Consider the following 16,286-nt stretch of genomic DNA (forward strand, 5'->3'; position numbering starts at 1 on the left):
GTCTGTTGAATGAATCCCTACACATTTTTCCCTGTATACATCCTCTCCACAGAGACAAGCTTTAAATGTTTTATTTTTGAAAACTAATATAAACACATAGTAAATGAAAATGGTAGAAAGGGGGATATGATAAACCTCCCTCCAATTTGAATGTGTAAGCCCACTGCCCTAGAACATGTGCTGTTAACAGTTTTTGTGTGCCCTTTCAGAAATACTTTTTGTTTGTGCAAGCTAATATGTATGTATATCTTTTTCAGCCCCCCCCAAAAAAGGATTGGGTTTGGTTTCACAGTTGTTAGAAGTCCTCTTTTGAATTAATTCCCCTGTTAGCCATATATCAGTCTTATCATTTATGCATTGTGCATCCCTCTTTTTCCAGATGGTGCAGTCTCTTCCCTTTTCATGTGACAGTGATCTGTCAGGTTTTAAGACAGGTGAAGTTTCAGCTCTTCATGAAGCATTCCCAAGATAATTCCACTCTTTGACTTCTGAATTTCTCGCTCTCTCTCTTATTCTTTGGGTCCTGTTCACATCCTATTGTATTCCATCTATTTGGTATCCTTTATTGCCTCAGCATAACTGTGCATTTATGAGGTGAAGTGGGTTTTTTTAATATAAAGGTTTTTTTTTAAAGATTTTATTTATTTGAGAGAGAGAATGAGATAGAGAGAGAGAGCATGAGAGGGGGGAGGGTCCAAGGGAGAAGCAGACTCCCCGCTGAGCAGGGAGCCCCGAGTGGGACTCGATCCTGGGACTCCAGGATCATGACCTGAGCCGAAGGCAGTCGCTTAACCAACTGAGCCACCCAGGCGCCCAGTATAAAGTTTTTTTTTTTTAATTTATTTATTTGAGAGAGAGAAAGGGAGAAGCAGGCTCCCCACTGAGCAGGGAGCCTGACACGGGGCTTGATCCCAGGACTCTGGGATCATGACCTGAGCCAAAGGCAGACACTTAACTGACCGAGCCACCCAGGCGCCCCAGGGTTTTTTGTTTTGTTTTGTTTTTACTCTAAAGTACAACACAAACATAAAACCACCAAACAAATTTATAGCTTAGTGAATTACGGTAAGGCAAGCAACCTTGTAACCATCACTCAAGAAAGAGAACTTTGCTTAACTATCCCAGAAGTGTTTCCATGTGCCCCATCCCTATGTCAACCTCTTTCCTCCTTCCACAAAATAACCAGTATTCTGGTTATAGTAATCACTTTCTTCTGTTTCTGTATAGTTTTACCACCCAATCCTGCATTCCTGAATGCCACAGTTTAGTCTTGCCCATTATTAAAAATTTGATTAGTTTTTTAAGTCTCTGAATATATGTTTCCCCTCCATCCCTTTCTTTCATTTAAATTTTACCTGTTGAAGAATCTAAAGCATTAGACCTGCAGAGTCTGGATTTTTGCTGATTGTATACTCATGGTACAGTTTATTATGTTCTTTTGTTCTTGAAGTTCCTGCAAATTGCCAGGTGGATCTAGAAATTTCATCAAACTCAGGTTAGATGAATAAGTCTTTAGACCTAATTAGGAGCTACCTGATGTCTTTCTATGTTAGCAGCTGTTGATTGATATTCAATGCCTAGATCCTTTCGCTCATTGTGATACTCTCATTTCTTCATTATTAATTGGAATATTTTTATAATGAAATGCTGTAATTCATTTACTACTTAGACACCCAGTTGTACAGTTCATAAAGGAAAGGCAGGATAAATACATGATTCTCACCCTACATGTACCACCTTTGTTGAAATATAATTCATATACTGTACATTTCATCAGTTGAAAGTGTACAGTTTGGTGGGGTTTTTAATTATATTCACAGTTTTATGTCAATTTTAGAAATTTTCATTACCCTAGGAAGAAACCCTACACCCGTTGGCCATCTCTTTCCATTCTTCCCTCACCCTATTCTGGACTTTTCCTGTAAGTGGAATCCTACAATATGTGGTACTTTGTGACTGGCCTCTTTCCCTTACTGCATAATGTTAACGTTTTTCTGTGTTGTAGCTTGTATCAGTACTTACTTTTCTTGCAGACTACCATTATACCACATTTTATATATCCATTTATCAGTTGATGGACATTTGAGTTGTTTCCACTTTTTGGCTATCATATGCTCCTGTGAACATTTATGTATAAGTTTCTGGGTGGACATATGTTTTGGTTTCTTGGGTGCAGGAGTAGAATTTCTAGACCCTGTGGTAACTCTGTACCCCAATAATTTTGGATAGCTTCCTCACTATCTGTGACAGCAGGGTATTCCAGGCTCATCTTGTACATTTTCTTTTCCACAGTTGGAATGGCCATTTCTTTAAGAAATCCTCCTTTGTTTTAGTAGGAAGTGGTTATTTCAAAACCATGAGCTGGACACAAGGGATACTCATTATTACTGTGTTCATCTTGTTTCTAGGGATCTGCAATGAAGAGAGTAGGGAAATATATAGTACTGTAAATTTATATTTACTATGCATATTGTTATATTAAATGTTTATTACTCATTTACACATTAAATATATGAAGCATACATTAACCAGGTTTTTTTTAATAGGTATTCATTTTAAATGTATAATACCTCAGGAGTTCACTGATTCAAGATAGCGGCAGTATTTTTTACTTAACCTCTCTTTTATGGTACATTTCTATGACCTTTCACACCAAAGTCGTAGTTCTTAAGAAGGTGGGATTAGTGGGCGCCTCGGTGGCTCATTCGATTAAGCGTCTGCCTTTGGCTCAGGTCATGATCAGGGTCCTGGGATCGGGGCCCACTTTGGGCTCCCTGCTCAGCCAGGAGCTGCTTCTCCCTCTGCCTGCCACTCCCCCTGCTTGTGCTCTGTCAAGTAAATAAATAAAAACTTAAAAAAAAAAAAAGGTGGGATTAGAGAATTCATCCCGTCATCACTCATTAACTTAACCCCACATTACAAAAAATAAGTCTTGGAATAGCAGTACTGTCACCACCAGTATAATTACTGAGGACAATAAAATGTTTTTGTTTTGCTTTCCCTCTCATCCTTGGTTTTTAAAGTCGTATTATGGCTACATTACCTTAAGTAGCTATTACAAAACTCTTCCTTTTAATCCTTATTTAATCTTAGTTCTACAGGTAACTGTTTTTGTTTACTGCCAGTGCTTCTGTTCAAGTCTCTGTAGTCATTTTGATTGTTTGAAGTTCTCTTGAACATCATGGAAACAAAATCCTCTGAATCTTTGCATGTTGATAATCGTTCATCTGTGATGTTTATACTCAAGGTCAGTTTTACTGTGTATAAAATTCTTGACTCACGCTTTCTTTTCTTAGATATCTTAAATATATAACACCTTTTTTTCCTGGCATAAAGCACTACTACTGGTGGTGATCTAGTTTTCTTATGGGCAAAGGACTTTTTTTTTTCTTTATAATCCAGTAATTTTATTACAGTATGTCTTAATGTTGGTTGTTCTGGGTTTATATACTCAGGTGATCTTTCAGTGTGTGACTTCATATCTTTTTTTTTTTTTTTTTTTGGTGGGCAGCAAAGCAGAGTTTATTAAAGCTCCCAAAGAGGGAGGAGGGACCTGAGAGGTTTGCCCACTTCATATCATTTTTACTTACGTTTTGTGTTTTGAATCCTTAGTATCTATTAGTTTGGAGGTGTGTTACTGTTTTAATTTTTCTGTTTTTTTTTATTGTGGTAAAATATACAAAGCATGAAATTTATCATTTTAACCATTTTTTTAAAGATTTTATTTTTAAAGATTTACTTAGTTTGACAGAGCAAGAGAGTGCAAGCAGGGGGGAGCAGTAGAAGGAGAGGGAGGAGCAGGCTCCCCACTGAGCTGGGAGCCCAATGGGGGCTTGATCCCAGGACCCTGGGATCATGATCTGAGCCACCGAGGCGCCCCTCAAGATTTTATTTATTTGTCAGAGAGAGAGAGAGACACTGAGCAAGCAGGGGGTTAGCAGGCAGAGGGAGAAGTAGGCTTCCTGCTGAGCCGCTGAGCAAGGAGCCTGATGCGGGACTCGATCCTAGGATCCTGGGGTCCCATGACCTGAGCCAGAGGCAGATGCTCAACTGACTGAGCCACCCAGGCGTCCCCTTTTCTTTTTTTTTTTTTAAAGATCATTTTAACCATTTTTAAGTGTACATTTCAGTGATATGTACATTCACAGTGTTGTGCAAACATCGCCACCATCCATTTCTAGTACTTTTTTATCTTTTCAAACTGAAATTCTGCTCATTGAGCAAACTCCACATTCTCTCTTCCCCCAGCCCTTGGCAGCCACCATTCTATTTAGTCTATGAATTTCACTATTGTTTACCTCATATAAGTGGAATCAGACAGTATTTGTCCTTTTTTGTGTCTGTTTTATTTCACTTAGCATAATGTTTTCAAGATTCATCCATGTTGTAGCATGTGTCAGAATTTCCTTCCTTTTTAGGGCTGAATGTTACTCTATTGTATGTATGAACCACAGTTGGATTCCTTTTACCTTTTGGTTATTGTGAATAATGCTGCTATGAATGTGGGTTTACAAAAATCTGCTTAAGTCTTGCTTTCAACTCTTTTGAGCATATACCCAGAAGTGAAATTACTGTATCACATTTTGACTTCATGTTTAATTTTTTGAGGAACTGCCATATTATTTTCCACAGCAGTAGCACTGTCTTAAATTCCCATTAGCAATGCATAAGGGTTCCAAGTTCTCCATGTCCTCACCAACACTTGTTCTTTTCTAGTTTTCTGATAATAACATAACCATCCTAATGAATGTGAAATGGTATCTTGTTGTAGTTTTAATTTGCATTTCTCTGGTGGCTACTAGTGTTTAGCATCTTTTCATGTGGTTACTGGCCATTTATATATTTTCTTTGGAGAAATGTCTAGTCTTTCATCCATTTTTTAATTGGGGTTTTTCTTAAGTTATAGGAGTTCCTTATATATTCTGGATATTACTTTCTTACCAAATATGTGATTTGCAGATATTTTTTTTCATTCTGTGAGCTCTTTTCACTTTTTTGATGCACAAAAGTTTCTAATTTTGATGAAGCCCAGTCTACCTATTTTTTCTTGTGTTGCTTATGCATTTGGTGTCATTTCTAAGAAATCATTGCCAAACACATCATGGAACTTTTTTTGTTTTCTTCTAACAGTTTTAAAGGTTTAGTTCTTACATTTAGGTCACCGATCCATTGTGAGTTAATTTTTGTATGTGGTGTGAAGTAGGGTTTGATTTCATTCTTTTGCAGGTGGATATCCAGTTTCCCCAGTACCATTTGTTGATTTTTTTTTTTTTTTGAGCAGTTCTTTCTGTGTGATTTTTGTAGCTTAGGGTTAATTCTTCTAATTTTTTCTTATAGTATCTTTGTATGGCCTAAATACTTTCCAGTTACATATACAGAAATATAGCATCTTGCTTTCTGAGGTTCCCTGGCTGTGTTCCCCTCCCTCATTTTTATGTTCTCTTTACCTTCCCCCTATCCTGCCAGTTCTGCTTTGGTTCTCAAAAGTTTCTCCTCAGTATGAAGTCCTGGAAAAGAGCCTTGGGAGATCGATTTGAAAAGTACATAAAAAGTTAGTTTCAACCCTTTAAGCCCTGCTCTAGGCCTCTGGCATCTACTCATTTATTAAACTTGACAGAATTCCTCCCAAGATCAGCTGCTGTTCCTCAGTTGGCCCACCATGATTTCCAGTTAAATGTCTGTGGGCTATTTTGAGGTTCTTTTATCAAGTCCAGTAAATGCCCCATTACTTTGCATTGCTTCTTGTTGCATAGATGCTGATACTGGGTAGGTATTATGACTACATATTTGCCAGTTTTGTCCTTAACCCATTTGTATTTTGGAATTTCCTAGGAATGCCTTGCCAGGTAGTTTTGTTATAAATATCTATGGGGATATTTGTTGATATTTATTTGATATTTCTTGTTATTCTGTTTTTCTATGGGGATTTGGTTACCACTTCTGCCACTATCTTCTCAGAATTCTTCAGATAAAACATTAAAAGGTAATTGTCGGTCACTTTAAGAGATGATACACTAATTTCCAAACACAGAAATAGACAATCATCTAAATGTACAGTTGACCCTGGGTCCACTTATACACAGATTTTTTTCAATAAGTATATTGGAGGATTTTTAGAGATTTACAACAATTTGAAAAAAACTGAATGACAAACTGCATAGCCTAGAAATACTAAAAATTTGAGGAAAATGAGGTATTGTGAGAATACGGTATATAATACATATAACATACTAAATGTGTTAATTGACTATGTTATCTGTAAGGCTTCCAGTCAACAGTAGGCTAATTGTCAAGTTTTGGGGGAGTCAGAGTTACACATGTATTGGGGAGTAACACTACTAACCCCGATGTTGTTGAGGGGACAACTTTAATAGGTTTAAGAACTTCTAAGAAGATAAGGATAATTTTTTAGGAATAATTAAGTCACTTGAACTTCATCCTGTTAAAGAGGGAACATACGATCCATCTGGGATAGTTTATCAAGAGACATAAAAAGCATATGTGATATTCTTGACTGATTTTTTTTTTTTTTTTTTGCAAATGAATTCTGGAAAGAACTCTAGAATGTTCTCCCACAAAACTTTAATGTTATTTTGAAACATGGAAATCTGCCTGCCTAATTACAGAGATGTTGACTGATGTAGTGTATTGGGCTCTATATTATACAGGTCTTTATAAAGTCTTCATAAGGCAGCTTTTTTCCCCCCAAAATTAGATGATTGTAAAAGGTTCAAGTCAAATCTTTTCTATACAAACACACACACACACTTAAGTGTCTGTTAGTCTTTTTTTCTTTTAAAGATTTTATTTATTTATTTGACAGAGAGAGACATAGCGAGAGAGGGAGCACAAGCAGAGGGACTGGTAGAGGGAGAAGAAGGCTTCCCACGGAGCAGGGAGCCCAATGTGGGGCTCGATGGGGGATCATGACCTGAGCCGAAGGCAGAGGCTTAACAACTGAGCCACCCAGGCTCCCCTGTCTGTTAGTCTTGATAGTTCCTATGTTTCTATGGTAGCTTTAGTTCATTTGTCTCAGAAATAAGAAAGCATTTTATACAGTTTGCTAATGTAGTATTTCTAAACTAACTGATGTATAGAAGAGAGCAGATTTTTACATCAAATGTACGTTGAGTATTTTTCTTAGCCAAGACAAACAAAGGTCTCTGTGTAAAGACTGTGTAATTTATAAATTGACTTTGAAGGCAGTTAACAACGGGAATTCTGAAGATGTTTTCAGTGCATAAAATTGGGTAAAATAAATTTTTTAAGGGAAAATCAAATTAGATTGCTGTATACTCTACAGTGGGAGAAATGATGGAAATCTAAAATTTTATTCTTAACTAAGTTATGGTTCTAGATATAAAGGTGGTGTATTAAGTACTCCTGATATCATAAGTTATGGAAAAACATATAAAATGAAATTTTTCTTTAAATTATTTGAATCTGATACAGAAAAAGAATGTAGAAGTTCACCTACTTGTTCAGCGTTAAAATTTTTAAATATTACAGGTTTAATGGTTTGTACTTTGTTATGTGATACTGTGTTTACATAACAGTAGTTACTCCACAAACATTGAGTGCATGTTATGTGACAAGCAGTGTGCAAAGAGTTATGATTTTTTTAAAATAAATAAGAAATAGTGTTTTTCCTAAGGGACTTATATTTTAGTGAGAGAAGGAAAAAAGTTTGTCTTTTTCTACTGTGGGAATGACTAGGAACAGTAATCAATTTAAGCTGTTTTGTAATGCCTATGAACATTTAATACATTTCAGTCTGTTTCATATCATTTTAATGAATTTTTTCTTTAGAATGCCAGTTGTCAGTTGAAACCTGTGCTGATAATATAGCCACTAACTGGAAGTGGTTTAATTTCACATTTCTTTACTATTTTAACATGGTTACTAGGAAAATTTTAATTACAATTGTGGCTCACATTTCTATTTGATGGTGCTGGTTTGGGCTATAAACTCTTAAAAAGTAATACCAGTTAACTAATGGAAAGTATAGACATTTGTATTTGTCAGCAAGATTACTGTTGGATCTCACTGTAGTAATTTGTTCTTAGAGAAGCTTGCACATTCAAGCTAATTTTAAATAGAGGGCTCATTTAGAAGTTGAAAAAGTAATGATAATGTTTCTTTTCTGGTGAAAAATCTTGAGATCATGAAAACTGTCATAGTTTCATGCTTAGAAAAAAAATAGCTTTGAGGAGGGAAAGGAAATTCTGAGGATTTGAGGGCAGTCTGTAGAAGGTACGTTGATTCCGAGAAGATAACCAAATTTTTACACACTCCCCACATCCTTAGGTAGAAGTTTTAGTTTGTATTGCTCTAATTCAGTGACTCGTAGGAGTAGCTACTTGAATTAATAATATGGTTCACTTTATGTAGACTTAAACATCTGTTCATATTATTTTTGTTAACCAAACAAAATGTTTTCTGAAATAATTACATAATTTAAATGTCAAAATTAAATGTTGGTTAAGAAATGGTATATATTATACCATTTTACTTTTAAATTAACAGACGTGCTATAAAGTTAGTTATACAGGGTTAACATGAATGTTGTTTACCAGTGTTTATTGTACTGTGGTTAGGTTTTTGGTTTCCTAGAAATTTTTTTTTTTTTTAAGATTTTATTTATTTATTTGACAGAGAGAGACACAGGGAGAGACGGAACACAAGCAGGGGGAATGGGAGAGGGAGAAGCAGGCTTCCTGCTGAGCAGGAATCCCGATGCGGGGCTCTATCCCAAGACCCTGGGATCATGACCTGAGCCAAAGGCAGACGCTTAACTGAGCCACCCAGGTGCCCCTAGAAATGTCCTTTGTTGGAAGTAATTTAAAAGGGATGTCTTTAAAAAAAGGGGGGGGATGTCTTTGACATAAGCTTCTTTAAAAAAAAAAACTTGATTGAGATAATTCACAGACCATAAAATTCACCTATTTATAATGTACAGTTTAATGGATGTACTTATAGAGTTGTACAGCCATCATCACAATCTAAGTTTATAATACTTTCATCACCCCAAAAAGAAACCCTGTACCCATTAGCAGTTGTTCACTGATTCCTCCCTCCGTTTAAGACCTGGCAACCATTCTCTGTCTCTCAATAGATTTGCCTTTTTTGTACATTGTATGTAAATGAAATTATATAATAACGTAGTCTTTCACTTATTATAATGTTTGCAAGATCCATCCATCGTGTAGCATGTATCAGTGCTTCGTTTCTTTTTGCTGCTGAGTAACATTCCATCCATCATGTAGATAATACCTCATGTTACTAATCAGTTGATGGACATTTGGGTTATTTCTGCTTTTTAGCTATTGTGAATAATGCTGCTGTGATTAATCCTGTACAATTTTTTGTGTGGACATACGTTTTCGTTTCTCTTGGGTATATACCTAGGAGTGGAATTGCTCTGTTGTATAGTAACTTTAGACCTCAGTAATCTTGGAAAGTAGCCATATATATACCATTTTACCTTCCACAAGCAATGTGTAATGGGTTCCAATTTCTCCGCATCCCTGCCAACATTTGTAATTGTTATTGTCTGTCTTTTTTTAATCATTATTATTATTACTATAGGCATCTTATAGGCATCCTAGTGAGTATAAAGCATCTCATTGTGGTTTTGATTTGCATTTCCATAATGACTAGTGTTATTGAGCATCTTTTCATGTGTTTATTGGCCATTTGTAGTATTATTTTGGGGGAAATATCTACTTATCCCTTCCCCCTCTTTTTTTTTTTTTTAAAGTAGGCTCCACGCCAGGCAGAGCTTGAACTCATGACCCTGAGATCAAGAGTTGGACACTTAACCCACTGAGCCATCCAGGCGCCCTCCCCTTCCCATTTTTTTAAATTGCATGGTCTCTCTCTTAAATTGTAAGAGTTCTTCATATATTCTGGATATGAATCCCTTATTAGATACAGGATTTGCAAATATTTTCTCCCATCTTATGGGTTATCTTGTTCACTTTGCTGATGGTTTCATCTGTAATACATGCGTTTATTAGGATTTTTCTTTTGTCACTTGTGCTTTGATGTCATATCAAAGAAAACATTGCTTGATCCATGGTCATGAAGATTTATTCCTGTTTTCCTCTAAGAGTTTTATAGTTTTAGCTCTTACATTTAGGTCTGTGATCCATTTTTAGTTAGTTTTGTTTATGGTGTATTGAAAAGACTTTTTTTTCTCCATTGAATTAAATGTTTATTTCTGGAAACTATTGTATTCTATAAATACAATAAAATTTTATGAATACATAAGGTCTTTCCTTATACTATTACCACATGGTCTTAATTACTATAGCTTTGTAGTAAGTTTTGAATTCAGGAAGTATGAGTCTGCTGACTTTGTTTTTCTTTTTCAAGATTGCTTTTGCTGTTCTGGGCCCCTTGCATTTCCATAGAAATTCTAGGATCAGCTGGTCAGTTTCTGCAGAAAAGTTGAGATATTGACAGGGAATGTGTGAATCTGTAGATCAGTTTAGGGAATACTATCCAAAACAATATTAAGTCTTAAATAATATTAGTTCTTATTTGTTTAGCCATCTGAAGGAAAGTGGACTTTTAAAGATTTATGTGGGATATTTGAATACCTATGCAACTTGTTTCCCAATAATCTCTATTTATTGTTGGCTGGTAGGAGCTGAGTGTATAAGGAGCTGAGAGTAGAGACAACTATGAAATGCTACATGTTCTTTGTAGGTTGAATTTTTTTGTTTGTTTTTGTAACAGATTCATAATGGTAACATAGGCTCCATAAATAAGTTTTTAAATGCCAAGTTACATTAAGCATTTAAATACTTTTAAATATCATGTAATTAGTCTATGGAAATCAGGCCTTGTTCTTTTAATTATTACTGCTTTTCAGCAGTACTTGAATACCAGTCAGCCTTTATTAAACCAGCTCTCTTTTAGATATAATTAGAAATCCCAAATAACATCCAACCTGAAGACTTTTTTATTTCTCAGTATAAATTTTGTTATGTTGACAGTATTACACTCATGCATAATTATACAGGTAGGAAAACAATGAAAATACCAGACTGAGTTAATGACATTTTCTATCATACTGGGATGTCAGTCTTTTCAGTGCATCAAAATTAAGGAAATGAACCACTTAACTTTGTACTGGAATTTTTGTCTAATTGGTCAAGCTTAGTGATTTTTGTTTTAAACAAATGGACATTTTGACTTACTCTGTTTTTTTTCTTTGTTGAGGGGCTATTACCCCCTTATTATATCTAAGTTTCCACCTCCTTTTTCCTATTCTAGGACCTTTCTGGGAGTCTTCTAAAGTTATGCCATTACCATTTTTCTTTAACTATAGCCTTAGGTGTGTGGTTTCCCAATTTTGAGCTGTGATACCTAGAACTAACTGTGTATTCATTAATGAAGCCTTTTGAAGGCACAGGAAAATAGTTATCCTAGTCTTGGGGGAGGGGGGAGTTTGGGGGCAGTTAAGGAACAGGGCAGAAGTGGCTTCACTGGCCTATAGGGCCTAAAGATGAAACCTAAGAACAGATTAGAACAAGCCTATTGATGACGTATTAGCAAATAGAAGGTGGACTTGGAAGTCTTTTCTTTGCTTCTGTTAGGACTCTTTTGGATTAGGAAATTTAAAGTTGAGTAATAAAACAGCTATGGCTAGTTTTTAAATACAGATGTACACACAAGGTGTATGCACAAAATTCATTACTAAAAGAATAAAGACCAGAATGATTCATTTGAAACCGACTAGTATAGCCATCATCAGTGATACAGAAATTACCCAGGCTTTTGTTAATTCAAACTGACCTTGCCTCTAAATATCAAGGTTGAAGCCAGCAGTGGAGAGTTAAGAATGTCAGCAGTGAGGGCATCATGAGCAGAAAGGGGACACAGTGGCCAGGAATGGGCAGGGGGAGAAAAGATGGAGAAGGAAGGGAGTCAGATCAAGTGGTAGGAATGGAAACATATAAAGGACTAGAAAAAGAGAAGGGGGTGACAACAGCTGTAGGGAGAAGGGACAAAAGAAATACTGGTGTATTGAAGCGATTGAAGTAATGTTGTGTGTCATCACTTTAGTGTGTCTGAATCTGCTTAGTCAGGGCTACCATGGAAACTTTAAAGAATTCAGTTTAACTGTGAAAGGAAGATGAGCAAGAAAGAAAGGAATTTTTAAAAGCATGCTCAATCACTTTTTAATTTTAAGATCAGCAGTAGCAATACACAGTTTAATTTTACAACATAGTAATGATAGTATTTGAGTCCTGTTACTCTGGGGCACTATTCTAAGTGCTTTACATATATTGATTCATTCAATCCTCACCACAGTTTTATAAGCAGACACTATTTCTCCTATTTTACAGATGCGGAAACTGAGCCACAAAGAGAATAAGTAATTTGCCTAGGCTAGTCAGATAACAGAGCCAGGATTCCACTGAGGCAGCCTGACTACTGTGCTACAGCTGGCTTCATCACCTCCACCTCCCCCTCTCCATGATTTGTATAGTATATTTCTGTAGAAATTTGTCTTGTTTTGAGAACGTAATATCCCTTTGAGGTAGTTGTACATCTGCTAGGCTGGCAAACTCTGGACACTATTTAAAAATCAGTTTTTATTTCCTTTAATTATAGTAATTCAAGAAGGTTTATTAAATTAGATAACACAAGGATGGATAGTGCGTGGTCCCTGTCCCCAGTGAACTAAATCTCAGTTTGTAGTTGTTTGCTCACTCAAACCAAGTATCTGCTCCAATACTGGTGTGAATTCTTTGACTTTGAACCAAGTTTACGTGCATTAATGAATGTTTGTTGCCTTCAAAAAGGACACTCACCTTTAAAAGCCGCAGACCAACTAATAATATAGCCATTACTTAAAACTTTTGGAATTCTTTTCCTTTCAATAAGCCACACAACAAAATCAGCTTTCTGCACAAAAAAGCAGAAGTACCTAACTTGATTACCTTCTTTAGTCATCCTTAAAATTAAAGCCTCACATGGATATTCACAAAGTATTATCTAAAATGGTGTTTTGTTTTGTTTTGTTACAGCCCTGATGGAGTAAAATGTTTGCAGGCTATAGAGGAAATGTGAATGGAGTTAGTGGATTTCACCAGAACTTTGGAAGAGTGTTGGGTATTAGTGTTGCACTGGAGGAGGATGAGAATTGAGCCCTATTTAGAGGGAACAGAAAGACTTCTGTGAGGAGTGTGGGTAAATAAACCAGGAATCTACCCTGAAGATCATTGCTTAGCTCTCTGAACATTTAATTTTTTTAATTATTTGTAGAACTTTAGAACAATTCACTAGTACACATACTTTGTTTCCATTGAGACTATCTTGTAAGGAGAAAAGTTGTGTGGTTTGAAAGTACTTCTTGGTATTGAGGCTTACAAGAAGTCTGAAGAGAATGAAGCGGTGACTGGGAATCCTAAGAGATTTTACCAAGAAGAACTCTTTGGAGACTTTTAGAGGTACCTTTTAGGCAAGTAAGAGAAATCCTGGATCATCTGGCGTTAAGGACGTTTATGTATTAAGTTCAGTGTAATTTGACATTGGACTTGAGTCTGTATTGCTTCACTCTTTTGTAAATAGTTCTGGCATTTGATGGCTGGCTTAGCCATTCCCCTCTTAGACATGACTTAGATAAAAAGTGAGAGATTGTGGGAAACTGAGAATATCTTTATTGTCTCTTGCATTTCTTACCCCATGCTTTTGGCTCTTAGATTTTACTGTGGGATTTGGAATACTTCGAATTTAACATCGGTGCCCTTACAATTATATGTGGATTTATCCACATATCATTCATTTGGCAAATACATTGAACAGCAGCTGCACAATGGGAGACAATGGGAACATGAATGAATAATTCAGTCTCTATATTTAAGCTGCTTCTAGACCGGTAGGGCAGACGACATTAATAAGCCAGAAGTTAGAATACATTGAAAGTACAGTAATAGAGGTATGCAGCTTCCTGTTGAATAAAGAAGGGCACTTCACTCTGACTCAGGAATTTTCCTTAGGATGAGGTAAGCCTTTAAATAGAAAAGGAATTAATCAAACAAAGCAGGTAGCAGTGTAGGAAATTTTCAGCATGTGGAAGAAATAACTGAGCTAGGAAATGATTATCCACTCTCTTGTACTTTCTACATTTCAGAAAATCCCCTGCCTGCATGACTGCTGTTTAGCTGGTATTTCAAGAATATTAACTAATTTTGGTGTTGCTTAATTAAATCTGTTGTAAAGAAAACTGAGAATAAGTTGCTTTTTTGAGCGTTCTCAATTTTTACATCTTCCTTGTAATTTTAATTCTAAAGGATGGAAGTAAGTTGAAAGTCCAAGTTGAAATTACTCAGTCCTTCTAAGGTAACATTACTGGTTGTTTGGAGCCAAGCTCACTTAATTTAGGTCTGTTTTAAACATGTATACATCAGGAAGTGAATTTCTTGAAGTCATTTTTACTCCATTTACTCATGGGCAAATGCAGTTGGACTAGTGAAGGTCCCTTTCAGATCAAAATCCAGTGATTAAATTTCATGGCTCAGCATTATTTATAAGTTGTTTTAAAAGCTCAGAGGAAAGAGTCCTCCTTCTTGTAGCAGAAACTTTCTCCTCATGTTAACTACCCAAATCATGTAGCATGCTTTATGTTCTTTCTCTCCTCCCCTCCCTCTTTTGGCATTGTTTCTATTTGGTGATTGATGACCCCCAAGATACAGTGACTCAGTGTTCGTCTCTTGAAAAATAATGAATCTGAATCTTATCATTTAGAAATCATCTTCCCATGAGAAATTTCTTCTGTGTAATCTTAGATTATTTGAATTTAGAATGTGCCTATTTTCTGAGTCAGCAATTAATTTGGTTTATTACTACCTTTTTGGGTAAATATTGCTCAAAATTGATGTTTCTCTGTCTTAGTCAATGTCTTTGTAGTGCTATGTTCTTATACTTCAATCCCAAGAACATATAACTTACTGAAGCCGAAAAAAATTGCATATTTCTTGATCTCCTGTTGGCAGTGTTTCTACTCTCTTGGTTTATCTTACATGTTTATTCCCTGGGTTTGTTTTTGTTTTTGTTTTTTTAACTACTTTTAATATACTGTAGTGAAGTAATACAGATACTAGGTAGTAATCACGTTCAGAATCTTCTCATTTTGCCTTATAGACCCTATTTCTGTCCTGAAAGCGGTATTATGTAGCTCTTAGCCACACAATGAATTTTTGATTAATTTAAAAGAACCCTAGAAAGTAGTGGTTGTACCTAAAAAGAAGGAAAATTTGGGTATATTTTACTACTTTTTTTTTTTTTTTTAAGCTATGGCTTTATTATTTTGCTTGAGGTTTTTTTTTTCCCCCCTTTACCTCCACAGTATGCATTAATAAGATTTAAAGTTTCTTTTAGTTAGCCCAAATAGAAGTCTTTTTCCTTTTTCCCTTTGGTGTTCTATTTGCAAAACAAGTAAAGCAGGTTTTATAGACTAGGGTAACTAGTTTTATTTAATGAATCACTTTATTAAAACTCTTATATCAATCTTAGCCCAACTCACAGTTCATACTTTTAATACTCCATTCCTTCTTTGCACGCCCCTCCCTTAGAAAGTAGAAGGTTTTTCCAAAATTTTTTACTTTTAAATCACCAGTGTTTATCTTTTCTGCAGATAATATCACCTACCGCATTATTTTTGGCTGCAAAAGTGGAAGAACAGGCTCGAAAACTTGAACATGTTATCAAAGTAGCACATGCTTGTCTTCATCCCTTAGAGCCACTGCTGGATACTAAATGTGATGTATGTAATAATAATTCAATTGATGTTGCCTTCCAACTGCTGCTTATTTCTTTTACCATTTAGGATGTAATGCCAGGGAGTGATCTAACAGAAACATATTGTATGTATGAACATGAGTTTCAGTGTCGTTCAGAATCATGTTAAGGCTGTGATTCAAAGGTGATTATAAGTGTTTCACATTTTGTTGTTCACAGCAAACTTAAGCTATATGTAGAGGGTAAGTCATATCATCTCCATTGTTTGGGTCCATTTGAGACCAGAGATAAGTAACTCTTAAATTGTCAACAATGAAAAAAAAATAGAAAAAAACCTCTGGACTTGCCTCTAGAACAGTAAATAGTAATTTTACAGAATTGCTCCTTTGTTAATGCATATATACTAATAGTTACCTCTCTGATACTGATCCATAAAGATGCTGTTTTACCATACTTTCATGAGAGGGTTTTTTTCATATTTTAATTTTCCTCCAGAGTAATGCTAACTTCTAAACAGCTTGTTCATCATC

At 35.7% G+C, this 16,286-nt stretch overlaps 1 protein-coding gene across 7 annotated transcripts in view; it reads left to right on the forward strand.

The window, feature by feature from the left end:
• The window catches only part of CCNT2 (cyclin T2), a 40,791-nt gene that overhangs the window by 4,964 nt on the left and 19,541 nt on the right, over positions 1 to 16,286 (forward strand). For all 7 annotated transcript variants that reach the window (XR_003519044.1, XM_027588884.2, XM_027588881.2 and 4 more), the window contains one exon: positions 15,653 to 15,781. Coding sequence is in view for 6 of the 7 variants with exons in the window: in XM_027588884.2 (XP_027444685.1) it covers positions 15,653 to 15,781 (129 nt within the window). In the remaining variant the exon portion in view is untranslated. The remainder of the gene's footprint in view (positions 1 to 15,652; positions 15,782 to 16,286) is intronic.

This window comes from Zalophus californianus, chromosome 3 (genome assembly GCF_009762305.2).
Source record: "Zalophus californianus isolate mZalCal1 chromosome 3, mZalCal1.pri.v2, whole genome shotgun sequence".
NCBI classification, from domain to species: Eukaryota; Metazoa; Chordata; class Mammalia; order Carnivora; family Otariidae; genus Zalophus; species Zalophus californianus.